General features: G+C 45.7%; 1 protein-coding gene across 1 annotated transcript in view; it reads left to right on the top strand.

Moving 5' to 3' along the window:
* Positions 1-306: 306 nt before the first annotated feature.
* Positions 307-19,191, top strand: part of KCTD16 (potassium channel tetramerization domain containing 16) — an 84,191-nt gene continuing 65,306 nt past the window's right edge. Inside the window, exon 1 of the mRNA XM_026063403.1 lies at positions 307-1,138. Within this exon, the coding sequence (XP_025919188.1) occupies positions 307-1,138 (832 nt within the window). The remainder of the gene's footprint in view (positions 1,139-19,191) is intronic.

Genomic DNA, 19,191 nt, shown 5'->3' with positions numbered 1-19,191 from the left:
TCTGTGAATGATCATAGGTTCGGCTTGACCTTGATTTTGATGGCTTTGTTGGAAGATCTAATGATGTGATTGCATTTCACGAAGTGATTGCTCTCCAGCCTCTCTGGCTTAGGGTATAAGCCRCTTCTGCCACACAGTCACTCATGGACAATTCAGATTTTTCTTTAAACGAACCTTTTGGCTTTTTTTCTTTCCTCACTTCTCCTCTTCCCCACGTTTCTCCTTAATGTCAGGAGCCTTATTCTACGCTTTGATGTGATTGATAATCCTCCTGCTCCCTGCTGCTGATCTCTGTTTTAAAGTACAATGGCTCTAAGTGGCAACTGCAGGACTTACCTCCCTCCGAGAGAGCAGGGGACTGGTCTGCACTCCTTCCCGGAGGTAGTGGAGCTGAACGTGGGTGGCCAGGTTTACTTCACTCGCCATTCCACCTTGGTTGGCACCCCTCACTCCCTGCTCTGGAAAATGTTCACCCCAAAGAGAGACACAGCCAACGATCTAGCGAGGGACTCCAAGGGAAGATTCTTCATCGACAGAGATGGTTTCCTTTTCCGCTATATTCTGGACTATCTCAGGGACAAGCAAGTGGTTCTGCCTGACCACTTCCCAGAGAAGGGAAGGCTCAAGAGGGAGGCTGAGTATTTCCAGCTCCCGGACTTGGTCAAACTCTTGACTCCTGATGACATCAGGCAAAGCCCTGATGATTATTGCCACAGTGACTACGAAGAGGTCTCCCAAAGCAGTGACACGAGAATCTGCCCACCGTCCTCGCTCCTGCCATCTGATCGGAAGTGGGGATTCATTACCATTGGGTACCGGGGGTCATGCACTATTGGCAGGGAGAGTCAAGCAGATGCCAAATTCAGGAGGGTCCCAAGGATTTTGGTTTGTGGAAGGATTGCTCTGGTCAAAGAGGTCTTTGGAGAAAGTTTGAATGAGAGCAGAGACCCAGACAGGGCTCCGGAAAGGTACACCTCCAGGTTTTATCTCAAGTTCAAGCACCTGGAGAGGGCTTTCGACATGTTGTCYGAATGTGGATTCCACATGGTGGCCTGTAACTCCTCCGTGACGGCTTCCGTTGTCAATCAGTACACAGACGACAAGGTCTGGTCCAGCTACACTGAATATGTCTTCTACCGTAAGTACAAGAAATTTCTGAGGGAAAGATARTTGTGTGTTCCCATCTGTCTCCTCTGCTCTCTGTATGACTCTCAAAGCACAAACAGCCCAGATTTCCTTGTCTCTGCGTGGCCTGGAGCCTTATTTTGATCCAAGGGGATATGCTTCGGTTTAAGCTTTCAAATTGTAAACTAATGCTGAACTCAATGGCATGGTCTTGGCTAGGTGGCAGCACAGACTGCCAAAAACACCCCGTCCCCGAGCTGGAGGATGCCGCTGTCTTTGGCTGTGTAAATCGGCCATCTGACTGCCTTACACACTTCCTGAGTACGCGCTGGATGCGATGTAAGCCTTGCAAACACACTGCAGATTTAATTACAGAACATCTTCAAATGAGATTCAATTTACAAAGGTAATGGCTGCTTGATAATAGCCAAGCACAGTCGGCCAAGCCATCTGTCAGCAAACCTGACACACTTCCACGCAGGGAAGGGAAAACAAAATCCTGTCCCCCGGCTGCTTTTCAGCAGGGGGCTTTCTCGGAGCCAGCCGATGTGCTCTAAAATGAAGGCCCAGTGCAGAGAGAGGCAAGTTGTTGTGTCTTGTTATGCAACACGCCTATGGAAAACAAACTGTCCTCGTAATGAGACGTATCTGCCCTGCTTACTGCAATCACATCAGATCACATACTGTTGTAGTAATTTTAGCTGATAGCTCTAGCAGGCTCATTAACTCTCTAAGTTGATATTCAGGTAGAGGCACAGTTACCAGTGGTAACACGAGGGTAATTTTGATTCTGTAATTCGGTATCAGAAAATCATTCCACAACTGCTGTGCTTAAATATTCAAGAGGTTTGTGAGGCTGTTTTCATCCATTTTCGTTTCAAGAGGGTGAAGGATGGAACATTTCCCTGGTCCATTTGTACAAATGGGCTTTAGCCAGCTGCTGCTTTGGACAGAGATTTAAAGAAGGGTAAAAACTGCTTTGTCTGCAGAGCTGCTATGCTGCATGCGATGGTTACAGTTAGTCTGCTCAGTAATGTGGAGAGCTGACAAAAGTTCTAGGTGAAAGATGTATCAGAAAGTGAATAGTTTGTGCGCCATCTACTCTTATGCCTAGGCTCAACAGGCAGCCCTAATCTGCTTATGTAATGATGCTTGAGTGAGCGTTCTGAAAAGCCATCTGTATTTTTGACATGCATAGATTTACTTAAAATTAGTTTTCTAGCTGGACTTCTCAGCAAAATAGTTCAAAGGTTTTGGATCCGCTTATATTCAGATTAAGGTGGGTGATTCCTATAGTTAGGCGTCTTGTGTTTGAAATTGTAGTGTCTTACACAAGATATAGGAGGAGAGGAGAATTAATGTAGTTAAAGGAATGGATTGGAGTAAATTGTGTTTACGTTAAAATCACAAAAATATAAATTATTTTTAGAAACAAGGGTTTAATAATTGAAGAGAGGCCCAAAATAGATGTTACATGAATTAACAAGCACAGACTGCTGGTTTTCRTATGACTTGAATTCTTTTTCTTCAAGGATTGCTAGTTGCTTCCACATCATTACAGTTAGTGTTAGGTACGAGATGAAAGGTACCTTAGAAATTTTGGAGAGAGAAAGTGTTTGGTAGGGGTCCTGAAATCTTCCTTCACCAATACAGAAAAAGCTCAATCCAATTTAAGTTCCTGGAAAGACTCTTATCTCTTTCAACAGGCTTTGAATTTGGTTCATATCAATCTTGTGGATTTTTGACACTGATGGAGTCATAGAGATGGATTTTTCAAACGTTTCTTCCCTAGGTAAAAACTAAACCAATGACCATGATGCCAAAGAACTCTTTTTAATCTAGATCCAAATCTTCCTGTTCTGTTTTGTGCCATTTGCTGTTTGCTGTGACAGAGTCGTTGGGTTGCAGAGCTGCTACAGCTGCGTGTCTGTAGTCTGGTTGCAGCTGGGCTCGATATAAGAGCAGGCACAAGACCTATGGAATTCACCGAGAGCAGAAGAACCCCTTTGTATCAAAGCTCCAAAAGTCATCTCATTTTAAACTTTGAGGACCAGTAAAGTTGACATCTGGCTTTCTAGTGGAACATTACAACTTTTCCACAGCTGCTTAGCCATAATTTTTTAATTAGAAGCTGCCAGCTGTGCCTATATAAGCATTAATTCATCAAGCTGTTGTGATCAGGTTAATGGACCTAGACATGAGAGGTGTCTAGTCCAACTGGTTAGATATATGTAAAGGTGTTCTTTGTAGAGCAGCTTGGTATCTCCTGTGAAATGCATAGCTGAGCATCCCCTCAGAGCTGGGAAAAGATTATTTTTGGACAGAGGTAGGACAGAGGGAGGCAAATTTTACTGATACAGCAAATATATGGTATGCTCCAAATACTACTCAGGAGCTAAATGCCTGTCATTGGCATGAAGATAAAGAATATTCTGCACATGCAATCCATTTGGAAGAAGATCGGATGGACTGAAGGGGGTGTAAACTGTGCAGCTACTCACATGGGTACAGGATATGCTGTTAACAAAATAGCGTGATTAATACTGTATGACATTTTCTCCCCTTGTTCAAATATAGRTGCTATTAAGGCTAATGGGAGATTCATGTTCTCTGTGGGGGAAATTTTCCCGAAATGCAGGGCTCACAGAAAGCATCCAGTACATCCAGTACAAGCGTGCAGCTGTTCTGCTGAGGGGGTGGCGAGATGGGTTGCAGGGCAGGCACACAGCATGACGGTGCAGTCCCCAGCRCAGCGGGGCCCTGCTCCCCTTCCAAACATGCCAATGCAAGGAGAGTTTGGAGACAGTCTGGGCTGATACATGAGGGCCCTAATTAAATGGTTCTTTGAAATGCAATTTCTGTATGGGGGGGAGGCAGGAGTCACAGCCTATATTCCTGCTCCCAGGGGGAATGTGAGTTGAGGTTGTATTCATGCGTTTTCTTTACTGCCTCCAGTTTCTCTTACGTAGAGGAAGATTGCTTAGATTTTATATTGGCTAAGTCTGGATTTCTGACTTCAGTACTTCCGTTTTTTTCTCTCTCCTGTTTTGATGATCTTGAAGTAGAACTTCATCTCCAAAGATTTTCATTTTTGAAGAGGGTAATAGCCTGTGCTTGGATCATCCTTTTAAAATATTTTCAATCTTTACAATGGGATGAATCAATATCTGTTAAATGTTGGGGCGTTTAAAGCATAGGGGCTGGCTCAGCCTTTTGTAGTGTAACCCCATTCCTGACTTCACAGTGGCAGATGCATCTCCTCCACCACCACCTATAACTACAACCAGCCCTTTCGCTTGGCTCCAGCCTCGCAGCGTTGCCAGGACTGTGGGCTACAGTCTCGCCCATGGACGTTGTGAGTGCCAGAGCTAGAAGTACTGAACGACAGGTTGGGAACAGAGAAGGCTTCCAAAAGCAGGTCAGCCACACAGCCGGCTGTGTGCATGCGTCTCTTCAGAGTAGCTAGAAATTCAGGTGGAGAGACATGGCAAAGTGGGATGGGATGCAGAAAAACAGCATCTCAACCCCTGTCTGCATATTGCTATTGCCACAGAGAGCCCTGGTGTCATGTTCCTTCTCTCTCTGCTTGTCCGTGGCTGACACTGTAATTGACTGTCAAAACAGTTCATAGTGCAGAGGGGAGAAAATCTCGACTGTAATATATCGTGTCAAAYCCCCTTCCTTTACTCTCATGGCTCCCTGCAAGGCTGTGGGTWGCACCAATCAGTAACGCGGCTTACACCGCAAGAGCAGGTTGCCCTCTGCTCAGCTGGAGCAATGAAAACTGGGGGAGAGGAGAGCTACTGTGCAGAAAGGAGCAAATATGTRGAGGTACAGATGGAGGACAGTTACACATGCCTTGGCGAGAAAGAGCTAGGAAGAAGGCAGAGGGAAAGACTGACAACCATACCAAGGCACATGGGGGAGAATTTAGTAGGTATGTCAAGCGTTCAATTTATCCCAAATATTTCCTCACAACAACCAGACTGAGAGRGGTTGACAAAGCGCCTTCAAGTTCACTAGCAGAAAAGAATACAGAGATTTAGACAGACAACTGTCCCTACTGGTCCTAAAGTCGTGTTTCAAAGTCTGGGCAAGCGTAGCAAAATCAGGCTCATTTCCTTAAGCTTTGCCATGTGCCTGCCACTTCATAGCTGCACACTTGGAGCAGCTCAGGCACCTGAAGTTCAAAAGAAACTTTGAGGCAGTCCTGGCACTATATGTCTGTAAGCCGAAAATTAGTCGACCAGGCTCTTGCTCCTGATGGACATGCTCTGCCTGCACTCCCTGTGGGGACAGTTGTAAATTTTGGCCTTGTTCTCACCCCACTCTGTCAAGAAAATGCTGGTTGGCTCTGGTTTTTACTCACTAGTAGGAGCCTGATATGCAGAGGTGGTTGTGAAGTGGACTTTGGGTTATCCTGGGGTAAGSAGTTTGGGGCTATGCAGGAGAAAAGATAAATCCCAAATGATGCCCTCTGCGAATGCACACTGATGGCCTTTCGTGGGAAATGTGTATGTGGGATCATCCCTGTGTCACTCGTACAGCATGTTCTACCTGAGATCACCGTTACCTGCTGCAGCCTGACGCTTCGTACGTGTGAACAGAGCTAAAAGATCCCACACTAGTGTACATATCACTGACTCACAAGTGAATTGTATGGTAGAAGTTTGACTAAGAAAATGGAATGTTCTTGCTCAGTGACACCTACAGCTGTGCTGTCAAACGGGTTAGATATAGAAGATAAATATTACCTATTTTTTTTCCCCTTTGTACTGGTACTGTTGTATTTTCTAATAGTTTGTTCTGTCTGATTTTAAATCAGTGAAGATCAAAATGATCCAACAGGTTAAAAAAAATTCAAATCCAATGAATAATACAATATTTGGTTCCTGCTGACATGAGGTGTTTTTGTTTCCAGGGAATTTTTGTCATCACCAATGAATCTGGTCCATCATGCCGAATAAAAATCTCCCTAAACTCTCACAAGGATTCTCTCCTGCGCTTAGTGGGGGTGGAGAGTAATTAGCCTGATCTGTTAGCGTATTTATGTGAGTCACAAGGACCTTGCTCATAGGTCTTTTGATCAGACTTGGGTGATGGTTGAATTTTTTTCCAGTTTGTCATGCCAGACTGAAAAGCTTGCAGAGCTTGATTGGAGGCATTCCATAGATGACAAATGCTGTTATTTATTAGAAACCAATAGTGTCAAATCTGATTATTAGACCAGTCTAAAAATCTTCAGCTCAATGGTTAACTGAAGCAAAACTTGGCAAAAAGGGTAGTTTACTCTCCTTACTTTAAAAAGGATATAGGATTCCGAGTTCATTCCACCAATGTATAAATAAAGTTGTTGAGAAACTGGTAAGGATGGCCTTTGGGTGCTGGTCTGTCTCTAGCCAGTATTCACTGCATGGATGGTTTTTCTATATATCCTTCAGATATGATCTTCACTGATTTGAAAGTTTGGTAGAAATATTTGGCATGAATATGCAGATCTATTACCTTGCTGCTCTAAAATACCACTTACCAGTGCAGATCCTCCGGCTACCACAATACCTGTTCAACACCTCGACAGATTTATTGCAATGGAAAATATATAGCAGTGTGTCCTGAGTTCATGTAGGCCTCTGCTGGGGAAGGGGGTTTGTAAGGTTGTGAGATCCAGCTAGGGCTCCGGAGGCGGCTGTTGCTTGGGTTTTGGTGTTGTTAGCTTGCTGCGCGTTCGAACACCCAGGACTTGCTGGGCCTTTCAGACTGCCTCTCAGTTGCTCCGTACATGGTAGCAGAAGTTGCTTCATCATGCAGGGTCATATTGCGCCATCAATTTTAAACAAATCTTCGTACAAAGTGGATCCTAGCACCTTTATGGAGAACTCCTTCAGAATTCAGCAGAGATAGTATCGACAGGAGATCTAGACTCTTCTAGGATTTAACACTAAAGGCCTATAAAATCAATCAAGAGCTAGCTCCGTGTCTGTGCAGTCATCCTGGAGACCATGGAGCGTATATAGTTCTTAATCCTTATAGCAGCATTGACAAAAACAAGTTGATAGTCTATACTTTTCCATATAAACATTGGGTCTTTTTGTTTGAAAAGGGTTAAATAACAATAACTACTTAGCCCTACACATCTGCTGTGTGCCTCAGCTCACATTGCTTATCTTGGGGACAGAAGCCTTATTGGTGTATTTTTCTCCTTGTTAGCAATTCAGAGAAAAMCAAACTTCAGGAAGGTGAGATCGTTTCTTTTTGGAATGGGAGTCTCCAGTAGAATTTTTGACAATTTTTTTAATGATATGTAATACAGGTATCAGGGAGTTAATGGGAGGATTCCCACTGAATTTGGTGAACTGGGTGCCTGCCCCAAGGAGCAGAGGGGAGTCATGGCCTTGCTGCTCCTGGCAGCCACGTCTGTTGCTGGAGAATTAACAGGTATTAAACTAAAGGCAGAATCTCATCTGTGAAGTGTTTGTTGGTGCTGCTGCTGTGTCATCCAGAAGGCAACTCTAATGACTAAATGACTAGCCAAGGAGGGCTGGCATTTAGAAAAAAATCAACGTATTTTAAATTGCAGCCCAACCACTTCTGAACTGGATGTTATCCAGGAACACTGTGCATGAGATCCCACAATACCATTTTGGTAGACTGACTGATCAGAGGAGAATTTTACTGTAATAAAACTAGACAGCTATCTGTGAGCTATTTTTCCTCGGTGCCCTGGGAAGATGTGGGAACAAGGAGCCCCGTGCTGGGCGCTCTGGATTCCTGCGGAGGGAGAACTCCAGGTGCAGAGTTCCAGGTGCAGGGCTCCTCGGAGTGCGCCGGATGGCAGGCGTAGCGGTGACGATCACTTAGCGCCATGTGGGTTGTTCTCCATGGACCAGTGTACAACTGCTCCCAACAGCCAGATTTCTAGAGCTTCAGTCTGATTAGTTCAGATGTTTTTTGAAATTTGCTGAGATGTCGTTATTTTTCTTATGAAAAACAAAATCAGAAAGAGCAAAGGAGTGTAAATAAGAAAACATAACACATATTTGTGGTTCAATGAAAAATGAGCAACATATTGTATATACAAACATTTCATTGCAGCAAGTTTTTTTTTTAAAGCCATCCTGGATTAGTTTAAATTTATAGCCACTACATATTCTCAGTTTGTTCTTTTTTTGGCTTTTCAAGTTCAAGGCCAACATACAGTAAATATAGAGACAAGAAACAAAGTTTGAGTTACATCTTTGCAAAGAATAAGAGTAATCTTTTATGAATCTTACTCAAAAACATATTTTTTGTAAAGGAAGGAAGTAGACTTCAAGTGAGTTAGAGCTGGTGGAATTGCTTAAATTATCTCTAAAATGGAATGGCGAATGAGTGGGCCATGCCAAGGAGTACTGCTTTAGTGAGTTTACCCTGCTACTTTCAGAAGACATGCTCAAGTTAGTACTGGAATAAAATAAAACATCCCTGCCATTATTACGCCTTCTAATTTTAAGCCAAATGCTTAAATTACATACATTTCAGCTATACTATGTTAGAGTAACTCTTAAGGAACAATAGAGGTTGAGCTTCAAATCAGATCATGTGATAAAGCCTATTACTGTGCTGATTTGGGGAGTGCTGAACACCCGTAATACCTCTTAAGTCCATAAAGATTCAGTTCTGATGACTAATAGGTAATATAAAAGCTTAATGCATAAGATAAAGTCTGCCTTTAATGGTCAAGTGTAGGAGGCCTAGTATTTATTTCRGTGCTAATGGCCCTTACTAAGGCCTTACAAAGAACATGGGGCTTTTCTTTTGGAATGAATGTCCCTTGCTTTTTTTCTCTGCTAATAGTATCTGGATAAATAAAATGAAGARTAAAGAGCAGCATGCTAGGCATCAGAGAACCATGTGGGCTGTTTTTCTCAGTTTTCCCAGATAAGCTTGTTGAATTAGTCTCCTAATAATGTTTAAAAGACAGCTAGTAGTCTAGCATTGTGCTAATACTTCTTACATTTTGATAGCTGGCTATGAACATTGTTGAAATACCCATAAATATAAGCTGTTCAATTAGAGTGTGGTCCTATCGACCACTTCTTATTGAATATCAGTCATGTAAAGTGCTGTGCTGTGCGCGAGGCGAACGTTAGTGGGAGCGCTCTACAGCGGTGGCAAYGGAGCGGGCTTAGGGAGCTGTTCCTAAATTTCTAACGTGAATAATTTGCTAGTGCTTCTTCTGAATCTACTACCTAAGTGATTAGCAATTTGTAGGAGCTGATTGATTAGCTGCTAAGGCAGCTAAAACAATCCCCTAACAAAAATACAATGAGAAAAACCCAACCCTGGCCATCTTGGTTTCTAATCCATCCCGAAACGCTTGCATACAAATAATGGTATTTAATGAGCGCTGTGTCTCAGCTCTCAGCGGAGCGCCCTGTCTGCCTTCTGGGGGCCCCAAGGCCGTCCGAGCGCGGCGAGCCCGGTCAGCAGGCAAGGCACGATGCCAGGTGGGGTGCCGGCTGCCCTCCGAGCGGGACTGCGGCCAGGAGCACCTCGGGGCTGCTTTCGGGCTGCCCAAGGGATGGGACAGGAGGGCAGCAACATTTCGACTYGGCAGCATCCTTTTGATCCCCGTTACATGGGATTTTTCCTTAGAGCATAGGAATTTCTTGAGTGTATTGTGGGGGCTTCAGGAAAATTGACTGCTGTTCAAGTCCTCACCGTTCTTAAAACGTTTGTTCCCTTTTTAGGATGAAAGCATTCGTAGGCACATTCGTCTTACGCCTTCGCCTCTGACGTCTCTGGCTCTGAATGTGCCTTGGAAGTAGCCTTTTATAACTGTGGAGATATGTGATAATTCAAAGCCTCCAAAACGCAAACTCCTTTATGTCATAATTTGAAAATCTCTATAGCTGTGCTCCAGACACAGGGATCTAGGGTTTGATTCGTCTCCATGCTTGAAATTAGAGATTTGAGAATTTTGTACTTTTTTCCCGGTAAGGTTTTGGTATGCATTTCTAGAATAACAGACTTACTTCTGAGGGAATGGCAGCGTGTCGAGGGCTCTCCTGCTAGCTCTGAACTCAGCTCATGTTTGGGAATAGAGTTCCAGCATTTCCTGGTGTGCACTAATCTTTGGCCAGGTCCTGTAAGCCAAACTTAAGGAAAAATTCTCCTCTCTGCATATTTTGGAGGAGTCTTATGCTCATTTTAAGAACTTCAGACTGAGTTTCCATCAAACTGAATCAGAGTATATTTTTACACCAGAATTAAATCAGGGTGAAGTAGAACCCAGTGAAACATGCTGATTTTGACTAAATTTTGCACTTTTAATGTTCTCAAAGTGAAAAACTCAGAGCAAAACTTGAGTTAGCAAAATATGCCATGAGAGAGCTTGCAAAAATGTTTATTTGTGCTTCTGTGAAGGGAATTTTACTGATTTTTTCTCAGCTCAGAGCTTTCATTGGTAATGTAGAAAACTTCAGCATTTTCTTCCACATTTTCAAAGGCTAATTCCAATACTGGAAAGTAAAGGTGGCTTTTTGCAAATTTACTATTTGTATACTCATGCAAAAATGTGATTACTGATCATCAGCTAAACTAAGTCTAACACGTGTATCCAGAATGCATGTGTTCAGAACAAATTTGAACAGGTTTTTGTCTTGCAGTGTCACTGTCTTAGGAACTGCACTGGCAAATGAGCCAGTTGCTGATCATTTCTCAAAAGCTGGGTTCCTTTTGTCTTATTAATTCCATGATTATATACCATAATCTGAGTACACTTTCCCATCTGATTTACCCCTCTGCCACTCCTGCAGTTTTTGGAAAGAATGACTCTCTCTGGATCCTGCCATCACCTTCTAAACCACTAGATTTTAGGTTAGAGAGGTTTTGTACCCATGGTGTGATTGAATCCTTTCATTCCCTTGGACATTGTTTAACCTAAACCACTTGCAGACCAAGAGTGTCTTTACTTTCCGTGGTGAAGCCACAGTTATCAAGATGTAAAGGTGTATGTTTTTGAGCTTGGGGGAGGGCATAGTGTCTAGGTGCTCTTGCTTTCTTCCATTTGTTCTCATTTCAAGAGAAAAAATCCTCTATTCTCTGAAGTCAATGCATATATATTATGTGAGGAATAATTCATTCCCTTCCTTAAACTCAGAGTTTGCTGGTTTGCCTTCCCTTGAGTAGGTAAGGAATATTTAAATAAGGATGCTGATAAAAATGCTTTTGTCAATAAAGATTTGATTAAAGAATCTGTTGCTATAAAGAGTCCCATGAAGGCAGAAGTCAAAAGATACCATTTCTTGCAGAGAGACTGAAAAGTTAGTTCATGTTTGCGCTGTGAGAATTCCCACAACTCAGTGCCATCCCRCTGCTGCGGAGTCCCGGGGCAGAGGCCAGACCCCTCCTCGCTGATTCGTTAGGTTCCTTCCTGCAGTCTTCATGTTTGCTAAGATCAGCGCACCGCTGCCTCCCAAGACAAAGACGTTTCTGATTTCAGAAGTCCAGTGAACATTTTCCCATRCTATCATAAAGATGGGAGATTTAGTAGCAATATTTATTCTATRTACTCAGCAAGGGTTTTGATGCCCTTCATGATAGAAATAAATAAATAAATAAAATAAACTCCCTCCCAGAAGGACAGTATTTTCACACTATTTGAACATAAAATGGAAGTGGATGTTACAGCTTGTTTTTTCCTGTTTTATATGTGTTCGGGGKTTTTTTGTTTATAGGATGGGTGATGAATACAACTGAATCTACCTCACATTTTTAAGATGCAACCAAACTGCTCAGGTGTGAGATTAGGCAGACCATTTTTATCAGCCCACGGTAATCTGCCATCCATGGAGCCTGGCAGATCTCCTGGACGTGGTTAATGGAGAGAAGCAAGCTCAACTCTAATGTTCATCTACTTTTAAATCTCTGAAATACTTGATTTGTAACTAGGAAATGTCAGTATTTACTTTATACAGATTTCCTGGGATTAAAAAGGCAGAATAACCTTTCCTGTGCAGAAAATAAACGTGAAGGACTAGAGAAGATGATGCATTTTAAGCTCTAACAATTGCATCCTCTTTTCTCAAACAGCGGCTCCAGGTTTCTAGTCATGCTGTAGAAAAGAGGTGGCACATTGGCAGCCAAGTCAGGTCAGTGCGGGGAGAGCGACTGGTTCTTCGGCTTTTCCCCCTGCCTCTCTTTGGTCCCTTTGATTTCTAAAATAAGCTAAATGGTTCAGACCTCCTATCTGAGAGCACCCTGTTCCTTATTAGTGAGGCATTTTCCTTCCCTTTTGGCCGCACGTTGCACACTATTGCATTGCTTTCCGTTCCAGAATTAACTCCGCTGCAGTAGCACAGGGGTTGGAGTTTGTTTGTGTATTTGCTACGCAGCAATAACAAGCTTGGGATCAAACTGAGTCTGGATGCAAACAGACAACAGCCATGGTTCCCACAGGATTTGCATCTACTGGTACCAGACCTGAGTTTTCTTCAAGTTCTAGATTTCTTTCCCAAGCAACACTCCAGATAGTTTGGGCATCTTTTGTATTAGGCTTAGTGTTACAGGGGAAACCAACAGAACTGATGCAATGATACAGATTTGCATCCTACCAAGACATGAGGTTATGGAAACTCAATCTGAGCTGATAGATTCAATCCCCAGCGGGGTTTGAGAGAAAACCCTGGATCTAAACATCTTCTCTTTGGGGAAAATTTGCTGGATCAAAACATAGCAATTCAAATATGGGTTTCCATCTCTGCAAAACAGAAAGAAGACAACAAAAGATAGAAAATGTTCATCTGGCCTGTCTTGAGGAACATGGCTTCCACATCTCTCTGGATTTTGAAAATCTCAGCCTTGAAGGATGATAGTGAAACTCCCCATCCCCTTAATGTTACTTTTAGATAAAAAATGAGAGAAATTGTGCTTGAATGGGATCTCCTGATTCACGTATCAGTGCATCCAACATTTGAGAGACGTCATCGTCTTCCTGGGTGGCTCTGCTATGGCAGTTAGTAACAATATCTGCGGTTCTTCTGTAGATCCATTAGTGGTCTGTAGCGCGCGATAAATCCTATTCTCTTTATGTTGGCAGGTCATGAGACAGCCTGGAGGCAGATCTGCGGCCACCTACATGTGCAGACAAACACATTTTGCTGTATTTTTTTGCTTTTTTATATGTTTTGCTTTTTTTTGTGGTCTTGCTTATTCCGTTTGTGATCTCTGCGGGGAAAGGACAACCTTCTCCTGCACAGGCAGTGTGTGCAAACAGCAGGCTGCAAATCCTCCTAGGCATTCACTACTAGAGTAGCAATAATTTGCAACAGATAACTCATCCCTAATAGCGTAAAAATTATTTGAACGCTCACAGGGATTCCACGGAGGTGTCGGGGACTCCTGCTGCTGTGCAGAGCGCTTTTCGGGAGTGCTTCGAAGTCCCCCCGGGGCCAGGCACAGCGCGTCCTTGGGCGGAAGCTGTTTTCTTCACAGCCTGTCACGTACAGTCGCTCGGGCCTTGCGTGGCCGCTCGCGGTGGGGGTGGAAGAGGGAGGCCTGACTTTGCACATTTTACTGAGGCATTTTGTGGCTTTCGTGGCATTTTATGTCAACATAGTTCAGGGTATAAAGCTGGATAAATCCAAATTTAGAAAGATTTTGCTAGTGGCTTCAGCACAAATGGCATCATACTTGAAATGCGTCTAAAAACATTAATAGATTTTCTTTGCAAGAAGGCAGTCAATATACCGACCGAGAAACAAGAACAAGCCTTTCCACAAGCCATTTTAAAAGAAGCCTCTTTACAGTGCGTCTGCTAATGAAAATGCAGCGGTAACCAATCATTTTCTGGAGGAAAGCTAAAAGCTGCGTGACAGTAAATAAATAATTGCAGGGAAGCATTACACATAGATTTCTTTGAGGCACAGTACTTAATTAAATTTCATGAATATGCCTGTGTACTTCCATTGATTAGGAGAAAAATGTATTTGTGCTGTGTCTTTAAGATTTACTCGCCTGACAGTGTTTTGCCTTCCTCCCCTCTCCTTCCTCAGTTTCATTCACTTTATAGCCTCATGCAGGGGAAAGAGGACAATTTTCTATTTTTCTTTTGTGAAGAAATTGATCCTAAGATGTCCAGGAAGTGATGTATGGTTTGTAACTATACAATATAGCTAAGCAAAAAAATCACTGAAAAACGCTTGACAGCTATTATATTAATTTCCATTTTACAATGGATTTTTTTCCCACCAGCACCAGTGAAAACTATGCAAAGGCTTTCAACAGCCTCTCTAGTATTAATTAGTTAAAAGATGGTATAGATCTTGCCAGGCTAATTTGTCAGGGTAGGTTTTTTTAGACACTTCACAAATGTTTTTTGCCACTGAATTCAAACTCATCCCCGAATTCCCAGTACCAACCAGGGTGGGGCTCCCRGGGATCTCAGCGTCGGCTCTTTGGTCCATCTCGGAAGCGGACAGACGAATAGAGGTGGCAGCGGCGGGCGCCCGGCGGAGGCAGGCGAGGACCCGGCAGACAGTCGCGGCGATGGCTCGCTCTCTTCTGGGGGGTCCTTCGAGACAGCAAACTCTGCAGGATGCCAGACGTGCTCTGGCTGCCGAGAACAAAACGCGTTCGAGGAGAATCCGGCGCGTTTYGCTGTTCCCGTTTTAGCCTGCCTGTGCCCTCCCCGAGCGGTCGTCCTGCGCTCCCCGCTGCCCCGCGACAGCCGGTGCCTGGTTGTTCCCCGCCAGGGTCGGCAGCGAGCGGCCTGATTCGCTTTGCTCCAGGCTGGCTCCTTTGAGTTCCCCATCTCGTTACAGTACGGTAGCGAGTTGTTTGTAAATGAGGAGGTCGCTGTCCTTGCTAGCATGATTGTGATTTGGCATATTGGTACAGTATTAAAATTCCAGTTGAACAGATGGTGCCAGGATTTTAACTTATGCTTATGAGATGCAGGCGGTCAAGTAGTGAACTTGCATGCTAGTTATTTTTATTTTGAACAGGTTAAGCACAAATTACTTTTTGACTATTGTTATTATTGCTGTACTTGCCATTTTTGTCTTTCGGGGTGTGTRTTCATGCATATGCACGAGTGGGCAAGTGTTCTCGTAAGCTCTTTTCCTGTAACTTTGGATTGAAAACAGCCCTATTTCTGCCTAAAAACTCCTCTGCCTGTGTTTACTCCTTCTTGCTGGCGGCCCTTTTCTTTCACCTTAGACCTGTTGCCGTTCTCCTTGCAGTGTGCGCAGAGGAGGACCTGGCTGGAGCGATTACAGTTCAGAGCCCTCCAGAGATGTTAGTGCTGTGTGCTCAGCTTATTCTCCTCCCGGGGAAAATTGCCCTCTTTGTTACCAAGGAGAGTAAATCCCAAGCCAGGCTCGCGGAAACTGGGCACTGAAACGTCTCCGTGGCTCTGAATCCCAAGGCAGGGTTTGTGCAACCAGGTACTGCTGAGTGGAAAATGTAAATCTGCTGTAACTGAAAGTGCTGGGGCAGGTTTCTGATCTTGATTACACTGGAATAAATCCAGATCCACTCCACATTGATGCCAGTAAGGATCTGATGCTTATTATCTAATACTGTCTTGAAACATGGGGTTATTTTTTGTCACAGTTTATAAGCTTCTTTCTTCATTTACAGAATTTAAAAAAATCTACTGTTACAGGTTATTAAAGCCTACCCAAATATTTTACATCTACTGCATAGTCTGAATTTTCATGCAAAGATATCAGGGTTTTCGTGAAGGGCCTGCATGCGTTTTCTGTCCTGTTTCTCCTGGCCGTGTCAGGCACCTGGGCAGGACCCTGGACTGTGCTCCTGGCACTGAGCCCTTCCCACGGGGTGTAGTGCGGGGGACAGGGCTGCGCGACGGTGTCTTCCCAGGCTCTAGACCTACACAGGGAATTACGTGGGTTCCCACTGGAACCCACATTTACATCCCTGTTTTTTCAGATCTGTTGTTCCTCAAGCTCCTTCCCAGCAGAACTGTTCRTGCGGTGATTTCATCCTCCCTTCTATGCAATGAGCCTTTTACTCCTCAGGTTATTTTCGAGCTCGGGGACAGCCACCCTGTACTGGTGGCACCTTGAAGGGAGATAGTGCCCTCAGGCTGGTTTTCATAAAAACGAGCGTGGTGCTTGCCTTGGCAGAGACGGCAAGGCAACGGGTCCAAACCCAGCCTGAAGGGAGACGTTTTGTTGCCCCGGACTCGGTTTAGTTGTAGCGTCGGCCTCGTGCCCTGCCCCAGGGCTCGTCCCAGGGAAGCTTGCTCTGGTCTGCAGTGGCAGTGTTTCRCTTAGAGCCCAACCCGGAAAGCAGGAGACATCCAGTACCTCCTGTATTTTAAATGAAGTGGAGATATTTGCGATCCTTGGATTGAGGAGAGGCTGTTTCCCAGGAGTTAAGTCATGGAGCAAGTGGCTGCCTGGCTCCCCTGTGCCAAGGAGACGTAGGCTCACTGCGGCCAGGTAACCAGACCAGCAAAACCAAGTCTCAGTCTGTTACCCGTCCTTCAGGCGTTTCACACTCACACCCTGCCGATAAAGGCTGGAGAGCAGGTTTTCACGAAAGACGACCCAAACGTCAGGCGTGAGGGCAGGGAGGAGAGCGGCAGGTGTAGGTGTAATCAGGTTCATTTATTCCTCCCTCGTGCCTGCTGCCATTACTCATTCCTCTCACATGTAAGTGTAAAAATCTCCCTGCCACTTATTAAAGCCCACACTGTTTTCAAAGAAAGACACCGTGCCAGTGCTCCCAGCTCCCGAGCGCTTTCAGAACGGCTCTGTCCCGCCACTGCCTAGGGGGCTTGATGCACTTTCCCGCGCGGGCGAGCTGGCCTCCGAAGAGCTGCTCGGGAGCGCCAGCTCGGAGCCCTTTTCTCCCTTTTTTCCTGCTCCCTGTGGAACCGCGGCAGAAGATGCAGAGCCCCTCGGGCTGGAGCAGCTGTCCCCTCCCGGCCACGGGAGGTGGTCCCTGCTGTCCCCCGTGAGGCTGATGCGGAGGACGCGGGAGCCCTGCGGAGGATGCTGCGGTGCCGGCTCCCCTCCGCGCTCKCTCCGTGTGCCGCTTGCTGAGGGGGCTGCAGCTCCCCGGCGCGTAAAGGGTTCCTGGGAGCTGCTGGAGCGCCCAGAAACCGTAACTTCCCACCTGTTACTGATAATTAGTATTTCCCATAGTTATCTGGGTTCCGAATGACATTGACTGAGAAGCCTGTGCGATAGCCAGAGGTACTTTGGCTAATTTGTTTTTTCTCAGAATACCTCAGGAGAGAAAGTTTTGTGTCGCGTCTGAACTGCCTGGCCATGGGCGCATCGTGGAAGGGCACAACTCAGCCTTTATTCTGCTCTCAGCGGCTTCCGAGGGCGTTTAAGTATTAATGGGACAGAGTGAGTGGGGGATGAGTAATGAATATTTCATGAAAACCATTACAACATTGTATATGAAAGCAACTTCTGGCATCACATCCCTGCAGCTGCTGCCGTACCTTAGACGATGTATTTTTTCTTTCTGGTTACCTGATCTGGAGTGAGTCATGAGTCAGTGACAGAGTAAAAGGCACAATGCACTAATTCAACCTGCCATGTTTTTCCTCAGAAGCATAAATATTTGAAAGTTTGCATTGCTGTTTCTGAATGAATGGATTAAAGAGCTCTGAAATATTAACTTATTGCACTTTATGCTACGTTTGAAATATTGCCTTCAAAACCAAAACCACTCTGGTCTATGAAATGTGAAAGGTATCTCCCTCTTCCCCCCTCCCCTAAATCCTACAGGATTTGGGAGGACTAAATATTCCTACAGTAAAGGAAGGCAGGAAGAGAGGGAATAATAACTCAGGACTAATGTGTTTGCTGGACTGTAATTCACTGTAGATCCTGTCAATGCAACAGAGCAGCCAGGGGATTTTTCTTGGAGAAAAACCTTTCTGGCTCTGTTTCTGGACCGTGCTCCCGGCAGGTTCCTCCCGGCAGTGGGGCGATGCCAGAGGGGTGTCAGGGTGCCGGCGGTGCCTGGGGCAGCACCGCGGGACGGCCCGGCAGCACTGCCGCTGGCAGGCTCGGCGTCCCGCAGCCTCCGCTCCAGCGATGGAGGTGTGAGGGCGGCTCGCTGCGCTAGGCAGCGCGAGGCCCCGCGCGTCTCCCGCCTCTCATGTGCCCATCAGTGCTACAGGTTAAGAGAGAGAAAGGAGGTGACCGTGAAGCGGAAATGAAATTGCATTTCATGCCAAGAGACCGTGGGAAGCCAGCGGCGGCCGTGCTCCCTGGTGTCTGGGTGGCCCCGCCACTGCACAACGGTGCTCTCTGTCCAAGTTAGCGTTGCTGGTGGAAAGACAGATTCCTTTTGTCCAAACTCCAGGAAACTAAGCTTTTCTCCTGCTCCTGCTGCTTGGAGCTTGTCTTCTTTCCGTGCTGGAGCTGCCTGAAGCCCGAGCCACGCAGGGAGCAGCTCTGCCGGCTTGGAGCACCGCTCCCTTGCGATCGCGCCATGTCGACCCGAGCAGTACTGCCACGCTGTTTGTGACGGCTGTGCGCAGCATTGCCCAGCTCCGCAGGCAGGAGGAATCTCGCTTACTTTCACTTTTCACTGGTGAGGCTTTTGCTGCTGGAGCAGGGTGCTGCTGCCTGCAGGAAGAGCCCCTGCCACCCTTGCAGGTACCTTGGCAGGGGCTGGGTTGATCGCCGATGGCAGAATCTCTCTGCAGACCCCAGGGTTGGAAACGTGTCCAACGGTGAAGCATTAACATGAAGGCTCGTGGCATACACCACTTTCTTCTTCAGACCTGTCATCTGCAGTGTGAGAGCAATCTGCATTTCAGACGCGAGTGCGGAGCGGGGCGGCTGGCTGCAGTGAGCGCAGCAGGGACCACGTGCTGCCTGCRGGCACTGGGATGGAGAAATGAGACTGTGGCCTTGCGGAGACACGCGTAGTGCTGCAGCTCTGCCCTCCCAGCTTTGTGCGTCCCGTCCGGTTGGCCGGGGCAGGCCCTGCTGGAGTGGGAGCTATTGCACTAAGCTGCAAGTGCAGAATCTTTGCTGCCTGTTTGCACGCCGCTTTCAGCACTGAGCGCTGGATCCCGACCGCGCT

The sequence above is a fragment of the Apteryx rowi genome, unplaced genomic scaffold (assembly GCF_003343035.1).
Source record: "Apteryx rowi isolate R43461 unplaced genomic scaffold, aptRow1 scaffold_2, whole genome shotgun sequence".
NCBI lineage: Eukaryota > Metazoa > Chordata > Aves > Apterygiformes > Apterygidae > Apteryx > Apteryx rowi.
Note: the sequence above shows the minus strand (reverse complement) of the source record. Positions and strands in the feature narration are given on the sequence as shown.